This window comes from Hemicordylus capensis, chromosome 1 (genome assembly GCF_027244095.1).
Source record: "Hemicordylus capensis ecotype Gifberg chromosome 1, rHemCap1.1.pri, whole genome shotgun sequence".
Taxonomy (NCBI): Eukaryota; Metazoa; Chordata; class Lepidosauria; order Squamata; family Cordylidae; genus Hemicordylus; species Hemicordylus capensis.
The window spans coordinates 162,119,881-162,135,382 of record NC_069657.1 but is presented as its reverse complement, the minus strand read 5'-3'; the positions used below and the strand labels follow the sequence as shown (position 1 = coordinate 162,135,382).

Here is a 15,502-nt window from a genome sequence, read left to right as displayed (position 1 = left end):
TGAGTGGCCATGAGCACATCTCTCTCTTTCTCTTTCATAACCTATTTCACAGGGTTGAAGAAGGTAAGAAGGTGAATCCCTCATGTACAGTATGGAACTCCTGGAGGAAGAGTAGATTACACTCTGGGGAAATATCTCCTGCTGTGACTCAGAGACCAAGAGACCTACCACAACACAGCTTAGGAGCTCCTTTCCACCACAAGAGGATGTCATCAGAGCATAAAAACATTCAGTATGGAAGTGTGTACAGATATGCTTTACAAACCTTGTACTCTGAAAGAAACCAAATATCCCTGTTCAAATCCATTTCCATGAGCTTTAATCTGAATGGATCATTTGCAAGAGAATTACAAAGGGAGGGATGACAAATGTGCAACTTTTTCATGGACACTAATATTTTGTCTCTAGCAACAGAGAGACAGCTTATCAGGCTATTGACAAGCTTGTCTGACTTGTCTAACAATTGATAAGATTTTCAGCTTGTCCAGCTATAAAAAGGAAATCATTGCTTCCAATTCTAGTCTCTGCGTACTATTAGCAACTATTTGCTTACTATTAGCAACTATTTGCTTTCCTGATGCTTTTGTTTCCCTCCCTTTCATCACCACTCAGTTCATGACTAGTGGGGGATGACCTCATCTTTGCTGTTTTGAGGGAAAGGGGAAGGAAATCCATTGCTGTTACCTCAATGGCCAGCTGGAACTGCTCATGCTCCCTCTGGAGCTGCTCAGCTTCTGACAAAGAGCTTGCATTGACAAGGCTGGCATTAAGCATTGATTCTCCATTCCGGATCCAGCCAAGGACCTGGTAGCAAAAAAAAAAAAACATATTAAAAGTTAAACTTGGTTGGCACAACTGACCACATGGTTCTATCACACTGATGCATTCTCCACTATCATTCTTCACATAACACGTTTTAAGACTGGGTCATAGACAAGCTACTCATGTTAAAAGCAGTCTGAAACAGCTTGTGAATAATAGCTTATGTTCCTTCCACCCACATAGATCTCTGCTCTCTTTCAAGTCTAGCACATCTAGGGATGTGCACAAAATGGATTTTGTGTTCTGTTTTGAGCTTGAAATGAAATACAAAATGGTTGAAACATTTCACTGAAACAGTGGTCAACCCTGGCTGTTTCGACGAAACAACTTGAAAAGTTTCGAGTGTTCCGGCTATAAGGAATGATGGGGAAGCTCGAAACACCCAATTGTTCCCCAAGGGTAGTTCTTAGGGACACCAAATTGGGTTGGGTGGTAGGGCGTGATGGGTGCTACCTACCACCTAACCCACAAATGTAATGGGCAAGTGGGTGATTTTTAACAGATTTTTAACCTTTCTCCAAAGGTTACAAATTTGGAGAAAAGGTTAAAAATTGGTTTAAAATTGTCTGCTTGTGCATTTCTTTTGTGGATTGGGTGGTAGGGTGCCCTACCAACCAACCCACTCTGATGTCCCTTGGAGCTACCCATGGGGAACAAGGTTTACTTTCCACATTGTTCCCTATGGTCAGAACAAGGAGCACACACAGAGTGCAATGCATTTTGCAACTCTGCCTCAAAAAACACTGCAGAAGCACACAGTAAACAGGAATCTGTCCCTCCCAACACAGAATACATATTTCGAACACAGTCCAAATGACCAAAAAAGATTCACTGACCCAGAATCCACTGCCAGCCACAGTGCCTGCACTGCATCATTGGCACAAGTTGCTCTCACACAATTATGGCTCCTTATGTCAGTATTACAACAGCTGCCACAGCAGCACCCTTAGCAGCAAGCATAGCCATAAGCTCAACTAGAGCAACTTCAGCCACATTTTGATTGAGTACACTTTGTAATGCAGATTGCAGAGCAGACGTACAAGTTAGTCTCAAGGCCAGACATGGAGCTCATCAGAGCATCCACCAAGAAACATCACATAGAGAGAGAGAGAGCTGGCAGTGTCCATTTCTTGCCACAACACTATCTTACAAACAAAACAAACACCAACTCAAGGAAGGAAGGCACCTAAATTCTGCTTTTGTCAATCTGAGAGCCAGCAAAACCAGATAGTTATAGCAGCAATAGCACAGCATATTATACTCAGTGCTGGGAAAAGAAAACCGCAAAATCAAACCTATTTTCCTCCTCTCCTGATGTATCCTCTTCGAGAGATTATAAGGGCTCTCTCTGCCTCCCTGTCCCTTTGAATACATTTTGAAATTCCATACTCGTGTTCATCCCTCCCTCCCCCCAGCTAATGGGGGCACAGTTGCCCATGACAACACTTGATTTGTATAGTAACAAGCCAACCAAGAAGCAAGGAGTTTGCAAGCCAATCGGAAGCCAGTGCCAGAAAACCAATCAGCAAGGGGGAAACAGGCCTCCAAAATGGCACACAAAACTTCTAAATGTTTCAATCGAAACAGGATTTTTCTGCTCCAAGCTCAAACATGCCCTTTAAAGGGTTCTGTTTTGAGCTCTAAACACTCAAAACAGCCCATTTTGAGTCGAAATATTTCAGTGTCAAAACGTTCTGCACATCCCTACAGAAAACAGAAAAGTTATATAAAAGACCAGCAAAGATCCAGTTTTTTTTAGAGATGTATGCCCTTTAGAGTTCTCACATTGGTGGAATCTCAGGTAAGCACTTGGAAGTCATTTTTGTGCCTCTGAGGAAGGCTCTGGCTGAAATGTGCCCAGAATGTGTGGATATTTCTATTAAACCTATTGCTCTGAACATCTTTTTGAGGTTTTGCCTTTTTTGAGCAACCCCCCCCCCCAAAAAAAATCAGTTTGAAACTGTGCGGGAAGAGCATCTATACATCTTATATACCTCTTCTCCTCTCTTTGAAATCCAGCACATAAAACCTTGTGATCGATCCATCTGACTGGTGGCCACTGCAGAGTGGAAAGTTCCCAAATTTTGAAATCAGCAGCCTGTTGAGGTATGCCAGGTTTGGGAGGTGGGCCCTTTTAAGTAGGCTGTCAAGGCCTGTCTTTTTAGATAGGCTTTCTGTAGTTAATGTGCTTTTTATGTGATTGAGCTTTATTGGCTGCTGTATAGTTTTCCACTTACCATTTTCTCTGCCACTTTTATTGATGCCTTTCGATTTGAATTTCATGGTTTTAATTGCTGTTACCTCCCTTAACAATCATTGTATGAAAAGGTGAGTTATACATTTTCAATAAATACAGCACAAGTCAGTTCCATATTAGACAGTGTCACTCTAGTGTCGATGACTCAGCCTATTCCTTGGAGAAGGAGAACAGGTCTTGTGGGAACAAGCATGAATTGTCCCCTTTGCTAAGCAGGGTCTGCCCTGGTTTGCATTTGAATGAGAGACTACATGTGAACACTGTAAAATATTCCCCTTAGGGGATGGGCCTGTTCTGGAAAGAGCACCTGCATCTTGCATGCAGAAGGTTCCAGGTTCCCTCCCTGGCATCTCCAAGATAGGGCTGAGAGAGAATCCTACCTACAACCTTGGAGAAGCCACTACCAGTCTGTGTAGACCAGGCTTCCCCAAACTGCGGCCCTCCAGATGTTGCTGAACTACAACTCCCAGCATCCCCAGCCACAATTTATTGTGGCTGGGTATGCTGGGGGTTGTAGTTCAGCAACATCTGGAGGGCCGCAGTTTGGGGAAGCCTGGTGTAGACAATACTGAGCTAGATGGACCTATGGTCTAACTCAGTATATGGCAGCTTCCTATGTTCCTATGTACTGATGATCATCAATGACCACTGCAGATAAGTGTTCATCCTTGAAAGGGATCAAATTTATTTTTAATGTCTACACACCATATTACATTTATCCAGTTAGTGTGTAAATATGTTTTGATGCAGCCAGATTCACACCCCGAAAAACCCTTCTTTGAGGAAGAAGAGCTGAACCCTACAGGAGCTTCTGGCACCGGCCACAATCCGGCAGTGACCACACTCCTTCAGAACCTGACCCTCTTCTATCATCCCCAGGACCCCAAAAACAACACACTGCCCAATCAGGGTTGATGTCCAGAACTAGTAGATGAGTGCCTGCCTAGGTAACTCAGGGCCTTGCTTTGGATGGCCCTGCTTGATATGAGGAAGCAAGGGAAACCTAGCTTCAAGAAATGGTGGATCTTCCTAGCCCTGTATCAACCCAGCTAAATATTTGCTGGTACAATAGCTCAACTAAAGAAGCTCCTTGGACGCTTTGCTCCTGCACCTGCCACTCCAGCTTGCCTTCCATTCCTGACTCCAACCATGCTCCAGTTCCAGTCTTCAGCCTTTCTTTCTGGCAACCCTGTAATAGTGGCCTTGTTCTGTCCTGCCTGCCTCCTACCCGCACCAGCCTCGGTATTTGCCAGGATTGACAACCTTGACCCCACACAGCCCTTCTCGCCCATGGCCACTAACAATAGAGATGGACAAAAGTACCTGTAAGGGGCTATCAGGAATGCCTAACAAAACATAGCACTACAAAAGCTTGGGGGTACTACTGGACCCGGCTCTGCTTTTGGAGGCTCAGGTGGAGGCAGTGGCCAGGGGTGCCTTTGCACGGCTTCAGCTGGTGCGCCAGCTGCATCCCTTTCTCGAGAAGGCAGATCTGGCCACGGTTACCCACGCCTTAGTCACGTCGCGGCTGGATTACTGTAACGTGCTCTACGTGGGGCTGCCCTTGAAGAATATCCGGAAACTGCAGCTAGTGCAAAACGCGGCAGCGAGGGTGTTATCTGGAGCTGCCCATTGGGAACATATCACCCCCATTTTGAAAGAGCTGCACTGGCTGCCGGTTCGTTTCCGGGTCCAATTCAAGGTGCTGTTTTTGACCTTTAAAGCCCTTAACGGTTTGGGCCCGGGGTATTTGAGGGACCGCCTGCTCCCAAGGGTTGCTGCCCGCTTGACAAGGACATCTGAGGGGGCCCTGCTCTGGGTGCCGACAATGAGGGAGGCCCGGCTTTCGTGCACTCGGGACAGGGCCTTCTCTGTTGCTGCCCCTAGACTCTGGAATGCTCTCCCGGTGGCCATTCGTTCCTCAGACTCCATCATGGCTTTTAGAAAGCTTTTAAAGACTTGGCTTTTTACCCAGGCTTTTACATGATCGTTTTTACTGCGGCTTCTCTGTGTTTTTATCTGTTATCTGTTGTCGTGTTTTTATGCTTGTTTATATGTTCTTAGCTTGATGTTTTTATTGCTTGATGTTTTTACTGCTTTTATTGTATGTTTTAATTTTTGTAAACCGCCTTGGGGTTTTCTTTTAACGAAAGGCGGTATAGAAATGTAAAAATAAATAAATAAATAAAAAAGTATCCTCTCATCGTATCCTCCCAGGTTCTGTTATGCTTTTTAGCCATATTCCTGCTCTGTTTTTTGTGGTGTCTTACACTGTTACTTTTTTGGCCCCTGGAAACAGCTAGTATATGAAATAGGGCCTCATGGGAGTTGAAAAATCAATAAATAAGTGTTTATTTTATTTGTTTCCTGGGTGTGTAAGCTGTTTAGCATTTTGCCATTATTTATTTGTACCTCTCGGGATTAGAAACTTACTTTATATGTTCAATTGAAAACTGAGATTCTCAGGATTTTAATAAGAGCCGGTGGGTCAAATAACAGAGCTTTGGTTGCCACATGTGGCCTACTTGCCTTATGTCATCCTTTGCTTAATGGGTAGGAAACGCAATTTATTTCTGAATATAAGCTCCCACGATGGATATTTACACTTCTGGATATATTTGCCTGCACCTCCTAGACGTATTTCTTCTAGCAGCTGGAAATAATGTTTAATTATTTTCAAAATGCCAGAAGGTTTATTTTCTTTCTTCTTTGAGTCTATCTAGAAACAGATGAATTAATTTATTTCACAAATAGATATAACTTGTTTTTAATGCATGATCAAATGCTGTCATGAGCTACAGGGCTTTGAAATCCAATAGCTTTGGTTCCACATTCTAGCTAGCAGCCCTTCCCCCTGATGTGATCCACTCCCATCCCAGTCATGATTCATTAAAATTCTTAAAGAAACCACCACCACCCCTCGGTACATCATATATCACTTTCATCACAGCAATTTGCCATCCTTCAGGGTAAGGAAATTAGTTGTCCTAAGGAGGAAAAAGGAAGAAGAAATAACTAGACCATGTATTTGGCTGGCCCTAATTTGTAAAAAAAAAAAAGAGGGGGAAAAAGATAACATTCTGCTTACTTCAGCAGTAGAATTTGCTTTTTCATTTATCTGGAATCTCTTTCTTCTCAGTGCATGCTACTATTGCCATGAGAAGCACATCAGAAATTCTGAGAAAGAGCAAAGGGCTTTCATTCATCAACCAGGACACTGAGATATCAGACTAGCACTACATATACATCACAAACCCAAACTATATAACCTGCAGGACTGAAATTCTGTGCTTTAGGGCAAAGGATCAAGATGGTCAATTATGATTTGATGGGATATTGGCATGTTTCAGCATCGCTCTTCAGTGGCTTTACTATGCTGTTGATATGCCTCTGAGAATGTTAAAGAGAACTAACCTTTGTTTTTCCCCAAGGCACAATGAGATGAAGTCTATCCTATGCTACAGGAAACTAGGTTAAGATAATTTCTTCTAATGTATTATATTACTTCTTATTATTATTGTTTACACAGTCAGACAGGTGTTATTGACTGGTTTGTTTTATCCAGACATCGAGTCCTTTCCAAGGACCTGGGATGGCTGAATTTTATTATCAATATTGTTACTGTTATTATAGATATCATCGCAGAATACAGGCTGTTCCCAGTAAAGTTGCTTTTTGTAATTGGCTTTTTGTAACTGTTATTTATTGATTGATTTACACAGTCAGACAGGTGATATTGACTGGTTTGTTTTATCCAGACATCGAGTCCTTTCCAAGGACCTGGGATGGTTGAATTTTATTATCAATGTTGTTGCTGTTATTATAGATATCGTCGCAGAATATAGGCTGTTTCCAGTAAAGTAGCTTTTTGTAATTGGCTGATGATGATTTCTGTGGCCCCTATGGTGTTGAGGTGCTCTTCGAGGTCTTTTGGAACTGCACCCAGGGCACCAATTACCACTGGGATTATTTTGGTCTTCTTCTGCCACAGCCTTTCAATTTCAATTTGTAGATCTTTCTATTTGGTGATTTTTTTCTATTTCTTTTTCTTCTATTCTTCTATCCCCTGGTATTGCTATGTCGATTATTTTGACTTGTTTTTCTTTCTTCTCGACTACAGTTATATCTGGTGTATTGTGTGGCAGATGTTTGTCTGTTTGTAGTCGGAAGTCCCATAATATTTTTACATCTTCATTTTCTACAACTTTTTCAATTTTATGGTCCCACCAATTTTTGGCTACAGGTAGCTTGTATATTTTGCAGATGTTCCAGTGTATCATCCCTTCTACCTTGTCATGCCTTTGTTTGTAGTCAGTCTGTGCAATCTTTTTACAACAGCTGATTAGGTGGTCCACGGTTTCATCTGCTTCTTTACAAAGGCGGCACTTGCTCTTTGTTGTTGATTTTTCTACTTTTGCTCTTATTGCATTTGTTCTTAGTGCCTGTTCTTGTGCAGCCAGTATTAGCAATAGCAATAGCAATAGCACTTACATTTATATACCGCTCTATAGCTGGAAGCTCTCTAAGCGGTTTACAATGATTTAGCATATTGCCCCCCAACATTCTGGGTACTCATTTTACCGACCTCGGGAAGGCTGAGTCAACCTTGAGCCCCTTGGTCAGGATCGAACTTGTAACCTTCTGGTTACAGGGCGGCAGTTTTATCACTGCACCACCAGGGGCTCTGTTTCTTTCTTCAAGTTGCCATTCTTAAGCCATTGCCAGGTCTTGGTGATGTTTGATTTTGCAGTTATATTGTGCAAATATTGACCATGCAGTGGCTTATTTTTCCATTTTCTGCTTGGTTCTTGACTTGTTCTTTCTTGTAGGCCTGCTTTGTTTCATTGGTGTTGATTAGTTTCTCGTTATTGACCATTTGAAGTGCATCTTCTTTACTGTCCTTGATATATTCTGCAAGGCCTCTTTTCTCCTCCTCCACTGTTTGTTGGACTTGCAGCATTCCTCTTCCACCCGAGCTGCGAGGGAGGTATAGCCTATCTACATCACTGCGGAGGTTCAGAGCATGATTGATGGTCATTATTTTCCTGGTCTTACGATCTAGCATCTCTAGCTCTGCCTGGGTCCAGTCTATTATTCCTGCAGTGTATCTGATAACAGGTATAGCCCAGGTGTTTATGGCTTGTATGGTGTTCCCGTCATTGAGTTTGGACTTTAACTCTCCTGATGTATTCACTTCCAATTTTTCTTTTAACTTCAGTGTGTGCAATGTTATCAGCCTGGAGAATGACCAAGTATTTGTAATGTTCTTTCTCTTCCAGGTTCTTGATCTTGCTTCCATTGGGCAGTTCTATTGCTTCTGTTTTTGTTATTTTCCCTCTGTTCATTATTAATGCAGCACACTTGTCTAGTCCAAACTCCATTGCTATATCGCTACTGAATATACGGACAGTGTTAAGCAGTGATTTGATTTCTGACTGGGACTTTCCATACAACTTCAGATCGTCCATGTACAGCAGATGATTTATTTTACTTGATGTTTTAGAAGTTTGGTATCCGAGGCCTGTTTTGTTTAGTATTTGTGAAAGTGGGGTCATGGTGATTACAAACAACAGAGGGGATAGTGAGTCCCCTTGGAAAATACCTCTTCTAATGCTAACCTGTCCAAGTGTCTCGCCATTGATCGTTAACTGTGTACTCCACATGCTCATTGCTTTTTTAAACAAATATCTGAATGTTTTTGCTGACACCAGTTGTTTCTAAACATTTTAGTATCTATGTGTGAGGCAATGAATCGAAGGCTTTCTTGTAGTCTCTATGCAACACTTAGATTTGTTTTTCTTCTCTTGCAATTTTCTAAAATCATTTTGTCAATCAGCAGCTGGTCTTTTGTGCCTCTGGTGTTCAGACAATTTCCTTTCTGTTCAACTGGAAGCTGTTTGTTAGTTAATAAGTGTTGCATCACTTCATCTGCTATTATTCCAGTTAATAATTTGAACATGGTTGGCAGGCAGGTTATCGGTCTATAATTACTTGGAACTGCACCTTTTGCTGGGTCTCTCATTACGAGATGAGTTTTCCCAGTTGTTAGCCATTGTTCAATATCACTGCCTTGCAAAATGTGATCGAACTGTTTTGATAGTTGTTTATGAAGGCTTGTTAGGTGTTTAAGCCAAAAGCCAGGCAGTTCATCGCCACCTGGTGCAGTCCAATTTTTAATTTTCTTTGCTCTTTCACTTATTAATTCTGGTGTTATGATTAGATCTTGCATTTGTTGGTTACATTTTTTGACCTCTTTCACCCAGCCTGCTTTTTTACTATAATCTATTGGATTGTCCCATAATTTCCCCCAGAATTGCACTGTTTCTTCTTTATTTGGTATTTCTATGTTTCTTGCAGTTTCTCCTTCTATGTTTTGGTAGAAACGTCTCTGATTCAACTGGAATTGGAGATTCTGCCTGTGTTGTGTAATTCTGGCTTCGTATCTGCTAATTTTCTTTGACACCGCTGTTATTTGCCACTTTATTATTTCCAGGACTTCTCTAATTTTCCTTGAATCTAGGTTGTATTTTTGGATCAGATACTGTTTGGTGTTTTCATTCTTCAGCTTCTTGTCTTTCATATCTTTCAATTTACTAGCATCTGATTTAAGCCTGGAGATTTTATTTTCTAATCTAATCTTCCATTTAGGTGATGTACTACTTTCTTTTTTTACAGGTCTACTGATCTTATATCCAAGCTCTTGTGTTGTTATGGTTGCTACACTATACATTAGTTGGTTTGTTTCTTGCAAATTATTGGTTGTTATTTCTGCAAGTGCAGCATTGACATCTTTTAATGCCTGAGCAAGTTGTTTTTTGGCAACTGTTTTTAGTGCTGGAAGTCGAACCCTGGTGGTTATTTGGTTCATGTGCTCAGTTATTTTTTGTTTTAGTTCTTGTTGCTTTTCTGTTAAACGGCATTCAGGTTTTTGAGATGAAGGCAAAGGGGAGGTTGCCTGGTTTGATTTTGAAACAGTTCAGTAACAGTGGCATCCTCTATTTCCCACACCTCCTCCACCTGCGCCTCAGCAACTGCTTCAGTTGGTGGTAATTCTTCTTCCATATCCTGAGCCTGTGTTGCTCTTTGCAGTTCTTCCAGCTCTACTCCTGTGAATACTTTATTTCTTATTATGAATCTTCTCTGGTCTGCTAGCCTTTGTTCTGTTATTTCTGTATCTGGATGCTTCTCTTTCCAAATTTGGTACATTCTTTTTAAATAACCTGTTCTAGTTGGACTAGCCTTATAATAGCAGATCATTATTTCCTTGTTGGTGTTTTTCGTATATTTTTTCGGTTAAGCAATGTTTCTTCCAGTAACTTTGCAGTCTCCAGCCCTGGTTGCTCAACTGAAGATCCTGAGTCCTGTTGCCCACTTGCCACCAGATGTCCAGGGACTCCAGCACCTGGCGCGGTCCTTGTTGACCCGGGCGACGACCGATCCGGTATAGATTTATTAAAGTTACATCTTACCATATTGTTGATGGGAGAGGCACTCTTCGTCTGGCTCCTCTGGTGAGACCTGTCCAGTATGGTTGGACCTCTGGCATAGCTCTCACTTTCCTCAGAGCACGCAAGCCCCACAACCATGCCAAGGTAGTGCCTCATTGGGGGGGTTATTATTATCATCATTATTACTATACTATTACTATTATTATTATATAATATGATATTTTGCAGCTTAAGGAAAATGGTACATCCCATGATTCAGGATGCACCATGCTGACACGAGTTTTTGTGCAGAGACTTCAAAGGTTTGATTTTCTTCCTCAAAAAAAGGGAGAGAGGAATTGTTCAACTGAGTGTTATAGTTCATTTAACGTAAGAACATCCCTGCTGGATCAGGCCCAATGCCCATCCATTCTAGCATCCTGCTTCACATAGTGGCCCACCGGATGCTTCTGAGAAGCCAACAGGCAAGAGGTGAGGGCATGCCCTCTCTCTTGCTGTTGCTCCACTGCAACTGTTATTTAGAGGCATCTTGCCTCTGAGGCTGGAGGTGGCCTATAGCCAACAGACTAATAGTCATTAATAGATATACCTGTCCTCTGTGAATTTGTCTAAGTCCCTTTTAAAGCCATTCAAGCTAGAGGCCATCACCACATTTTTTACCTCTCTAATACATGGCCACAGGGACAAAACTGCTTGGCATGGATACATTTTCAATGTCTGTGTAACGATCAGGCAGTAACAGCCTTTCCTTTCCTGTAAAGAGTGAACTGGAAGTGTTCCCTGTCCTGACTGACAGGCTAGGGGTCAGCCACTCAGCCCATGGTGGGTGGGACCTAAAGGGCCATGAGGCAAGAAGAGAAGAGTGTCTTTGTTCAGAAGGAACTAGGGCGGAGGTGAGGGAAGCACAGGCAAAATGGCTTAGTGAGGAGCCATGGAATTTTGTTCCCTCGTGGTCAAAAGCTAGCCTGGAGATTTCTCTCAAGAAGTTGGAGGCTGGCTGGAGAGCAAGAAGGGTACGGCCAGGAGTGGTCTGGCTGCAAGGGAATCTCTCTCCGCATGTCCAGGGAAAGCCAGGAAACTTGAATCCTCTGCCATGGCTTTGATGAGTTCAAGGAAAGAAGCCAGGGTTTTGGCTTCAGAAAGGCTTAGCCAGGGAATAGTTTGTAGTTAGAGCATATTAGATTGCTTTTCTTTTTGTGCTTTGCAAATCCTTACAACTGGTCTATTGTGTTTTATCTGTAATGTAACTAAGCCAAGGAAAACAAACCAGTGCCCCTTTCCAACTAGGGTGTTGCAAAAGTCTCTGTAGACTCTCAAAGTTACTTTTTGTATTTTCGTACATTTGTGTTCTTTGCAACTGGGGAACCATGACTTTTAAAGTGTGCAACCCCAATATCATCTAAGGGTGCTTTTTGAACTGTTCTTGTAGTTACTGAGTATTCCTTTTTCCTGTAACTAAAAGCTGAGGAAGCCTCAGACTGAAGCAGTCAGTAGTATTTTGAATAAAGTTATCTCTTTTTGTTCTTTGCATTTCACCTGTCTCTGAGTAGATTTTTTATCTCTGGAAATTATTACCACAAGATTTAACCACACTTTCCACATGTGGCTTTCCAACCAATTTGTGGGGAAAAGACAACATAAACCTGCCATAGTCTGTAACCACTTTTGGTTTGTTTTCTGTAGTCCCAGATGATTGTTTATTGTATTCTGGGTTATCAACTGGAAATCTTTAGGTAGAAACATCTTTCACATAAAATTCATCATTATAAAGAGGTCTTTGAAGATTACCCTAGAAAAATGGATGAGACTATGGGCATGCAATTATTTTGCCACAAAGCTGAATGATTGAAAGCTGCCTAAAACAAAGAGGCAAAACTGAGTGCCTTCTGCTGTCATCACATTTCCATGGGTCAGTCTCTCCCTCTCTAAACTAACTGTGCACTTCAGACCAACTATTTTCTTCTGACCAGCTATGCAATTCATGACAAAGACGCAGACCAAACAAAAATCTCCGCATGACTCTCCATTCTCAACACATATACAATTTCCAATGGAACTATTACCAGAGACTTTGCCAAATGCCATGAAACTGCTCATAAGCCGATCAACCACAGAAACCATTTGAAATGATCATAAATATCTTAAGGTTTTACTTGCTTATTACAGGCAATATAATATATGCACAGAGCTGATAAGTAGCATAAGGCAATCAGATACACCAAAAACTCTGGGGAATATTCCAACTACTTAGCTGTGGCTGGTTGGAAGTCTGAATCTCTCTCCCTGCTTGCCCTGTCAAACAGCATCTTTTTAATGCTTTCCCCCTCCCCTCTATCCCTGAGGTTGGCTTATTTAAGAACAAAGAAATAATAATAACCAGCAGCACTGCTGCGACATTACTATGAGAGCCTGCAATCGGCACAACTAATCAATACCAAGTATGTGAAATATATGGTTTCTAATTGCCAGCTATTTGGTGATCAATATCTTTTCTGCATCACCAGCTTCTATCAGATACAACTGTCTGGCATGTTACTGACTTAAACAGACAAGAAGTGTAAATAACTCGGAGAAAAGGATTACAATAAATTATCCTTATAAGTCAGGGCCAGCTCTATGAATCAATCTGAAGTCACTAAATGCAGCCTGTGCTAATAACCCACAGCTTGAGGGTTGTGGACCAGCAGTGCTGGATCATCTGACCACAGGCTTAATTTCTTAGTTACACCAATAACTCCAAAGAAGTTTGATTCCTTTTGTGCAGCCATTTAACTGATCCTTACAAGCAGATAGTCTGGATTTGCAACAGTTCTGTATAGACAATGAGCACTGGTAGTAACTAATTAACTACAGGAAAGCAATAATATGTAGAGGGAGGTGAGGTCTGAAAAAGGGAAGGTAACTTCAGAGGAGATTTGAGTTCAGACATGGAAATGTGAGAAGAACTGATGGTCCATGCTGTGGCTTTTCTCACCAAAGTCTGGTACCCTCCCCTACATAGCTGTTATTTTCAAAATGCTGCAAAATGTGGAAATTCAGTTTCATGACCAACATGACCTATCTTTAATACAGGGCCAAAAGGGCTCTGAAAGGCCTTAATTTCCTGGGCTTTGACATGCAAGAGGAACATTTTAGCTAGCAGCCTCCCCCTATCCCTGATCCAATTAATGATTAATTAAAGTGCCTTAAAGAAATTCCTCATTGTAGGGGGTGGGAATCTCATGAGGTGAAACATCTGGACTGTGAATGTGCAATCCCATTCCTCTCTTAGAACAAGACATTTTGCTTGGGACCAGTGTTCCCTCTAACAGGGATTCCCAGATGTTGTTGACTACAACTCCCATAATCTCCAAGCAAAAGCCATTGCAGCTGGAGATTCTGGGAGTTGTAGTCAACAACATCTGGGAATCCATGTTAGAGGGAACACTGCTTAGGACATACCAACACTTACAGAAGAAGGGATTTGGAGAAACCGAAAAGGGTCAAGAGCAAACAAATGAAGTGAGAAGTCTTTGTCAGAAGAGATTCAGACATGACAGGGCTAGCCTCTTGTAAGGAACGATATGAGATCTTCTTCAGCTGGATCTGAAGGTAACCTGGCATCAAAGAGCTAACTGTATGTTATGTGCAAAGATATAAGGCACAGTCCCAATGCCTTTAATCTTGGTATGTTGCTATTCTATGCAACATGTCAGATGCTGGAGAAAGGGAGGGAAAGATCTTCCCTCTCACCATGACAAGAAAACTGTTGCTGTTGCTGCTTGACCAGCCTGTAGTGGGGTTTAAAGGGAAGGGGAGGAAGGGAATTCAAGAAATTTGGAGCTGACTAGGGAGTAGAAAGGGATTAGGGCTTCCAGGAGGCTTTACAGACAGGGCCCGAATGTCCTTTGGGAGAGAGTGTGTGCATTCACACACCAGCCAAACCTACCCTGAAGTCCATTCGAGATCCTTGGACCCACTCCACACACAAGTTGGGCTTTGTGATACCAATTCTAGCTTATCTCAAGATAGTTCCGGATTTTTAAAATGCTGGTTTTAAGCTACTTTTTCTAAAAACACCAGAGCAAACAGGGAGAGGCACTGACATAGAATCATTAGCACGATAAGAGGCATGCTCTCTTCAGAAATGCAGATCTATCTCTGCAGGGAACTCTCTCTCTCCCCACCTCTCCAATTGGCTAGGAAGGAAAACACTGACACCTGCCATGTGTACTTGCAAAAATGAAAGCCAAGAGCAGAGGGGAGGGGCTGCTTCCCTCAATGCCACGAATGTATTTCAAAGCGGCTTCGCTCAACATTTACCCCAAAGCCTGAAGCCAAGCGTGAATAACCTCCTGGAGAGGGAGAACAAATACTGCTTAGCTTCCTGGTTTTGGAGGAAGTACTTCCTGGTTTTGGAGGAAGTGGTTTGACTTATTTTGAAGCCAAAGCTGACATGAACTATCCTTACTACTCTGTTCTAGTAACCCCATGCACCTTGTGGAGCATTGGCCTTCTTCACATGTTTTGAAAACACTGTTTATATTTCTATAGAATAGTTAAGTGTTGCCTAACTAAATTTGTTACAATGTACTTATGTAGGCCTGTACACTGTATATGAATAGACACACCTCTGCTGGAGTGCTTGGTTATTGTTACCGTGATTGCTCCGCAACCATTTTGGTTACTAAGGGCATGATGTCAATTGCTAGAGATTTGAGAGTTCTGTAAGCTTTCAAAAGAGTCTCATTAAAGCAGACAGGGCCACAGGAGTTGAAAAACTCCTGCAAATGATTGGGTATTAATATAAAATTCTGGACAATCTCTTTGGTCACTTAAGACAGAGAGCTAGTCAATGAGAGCTGACATGTGCTTCTTCAGGGAGAAGACTCACTGGGAAGTGAGAGTCCTTTCTGGTTTTATTAGCCTGGAGGAGGTTCTAAATGACTTCAAGCAAGCCTTTGATTGCCGCAGCCATGCCTGAGTGGAATCTTTA

At 42.0% G+C, this 15,502-nt stretch overlaps 1 protein-coding gene across 11 annotated transcripts in view; it reads right to left on the bottom strand.

Moving 5' to 3' along the window:
* KALRN (kalirin RhoGEF kinase) overlaps positions 1–15,502 on the bottom strand; it is a 920,107-nt gene that overhangs the window by 264,215 nt on the left and 640,390 nt on the right. For all 11 annotated transcript variants that reach the window (XM_053244819.1, XM_053244856.1, XM_053244784.1 and 8 more), the window contains one exon: positions 685–804. In XM_053244819.1, coding sequence (XP_053100794.1) covers positions 685–804 — 120 coding nt within the window. The remainder of the gene's footprint in view (positions 1–684; positions 805–15,502) is intronic.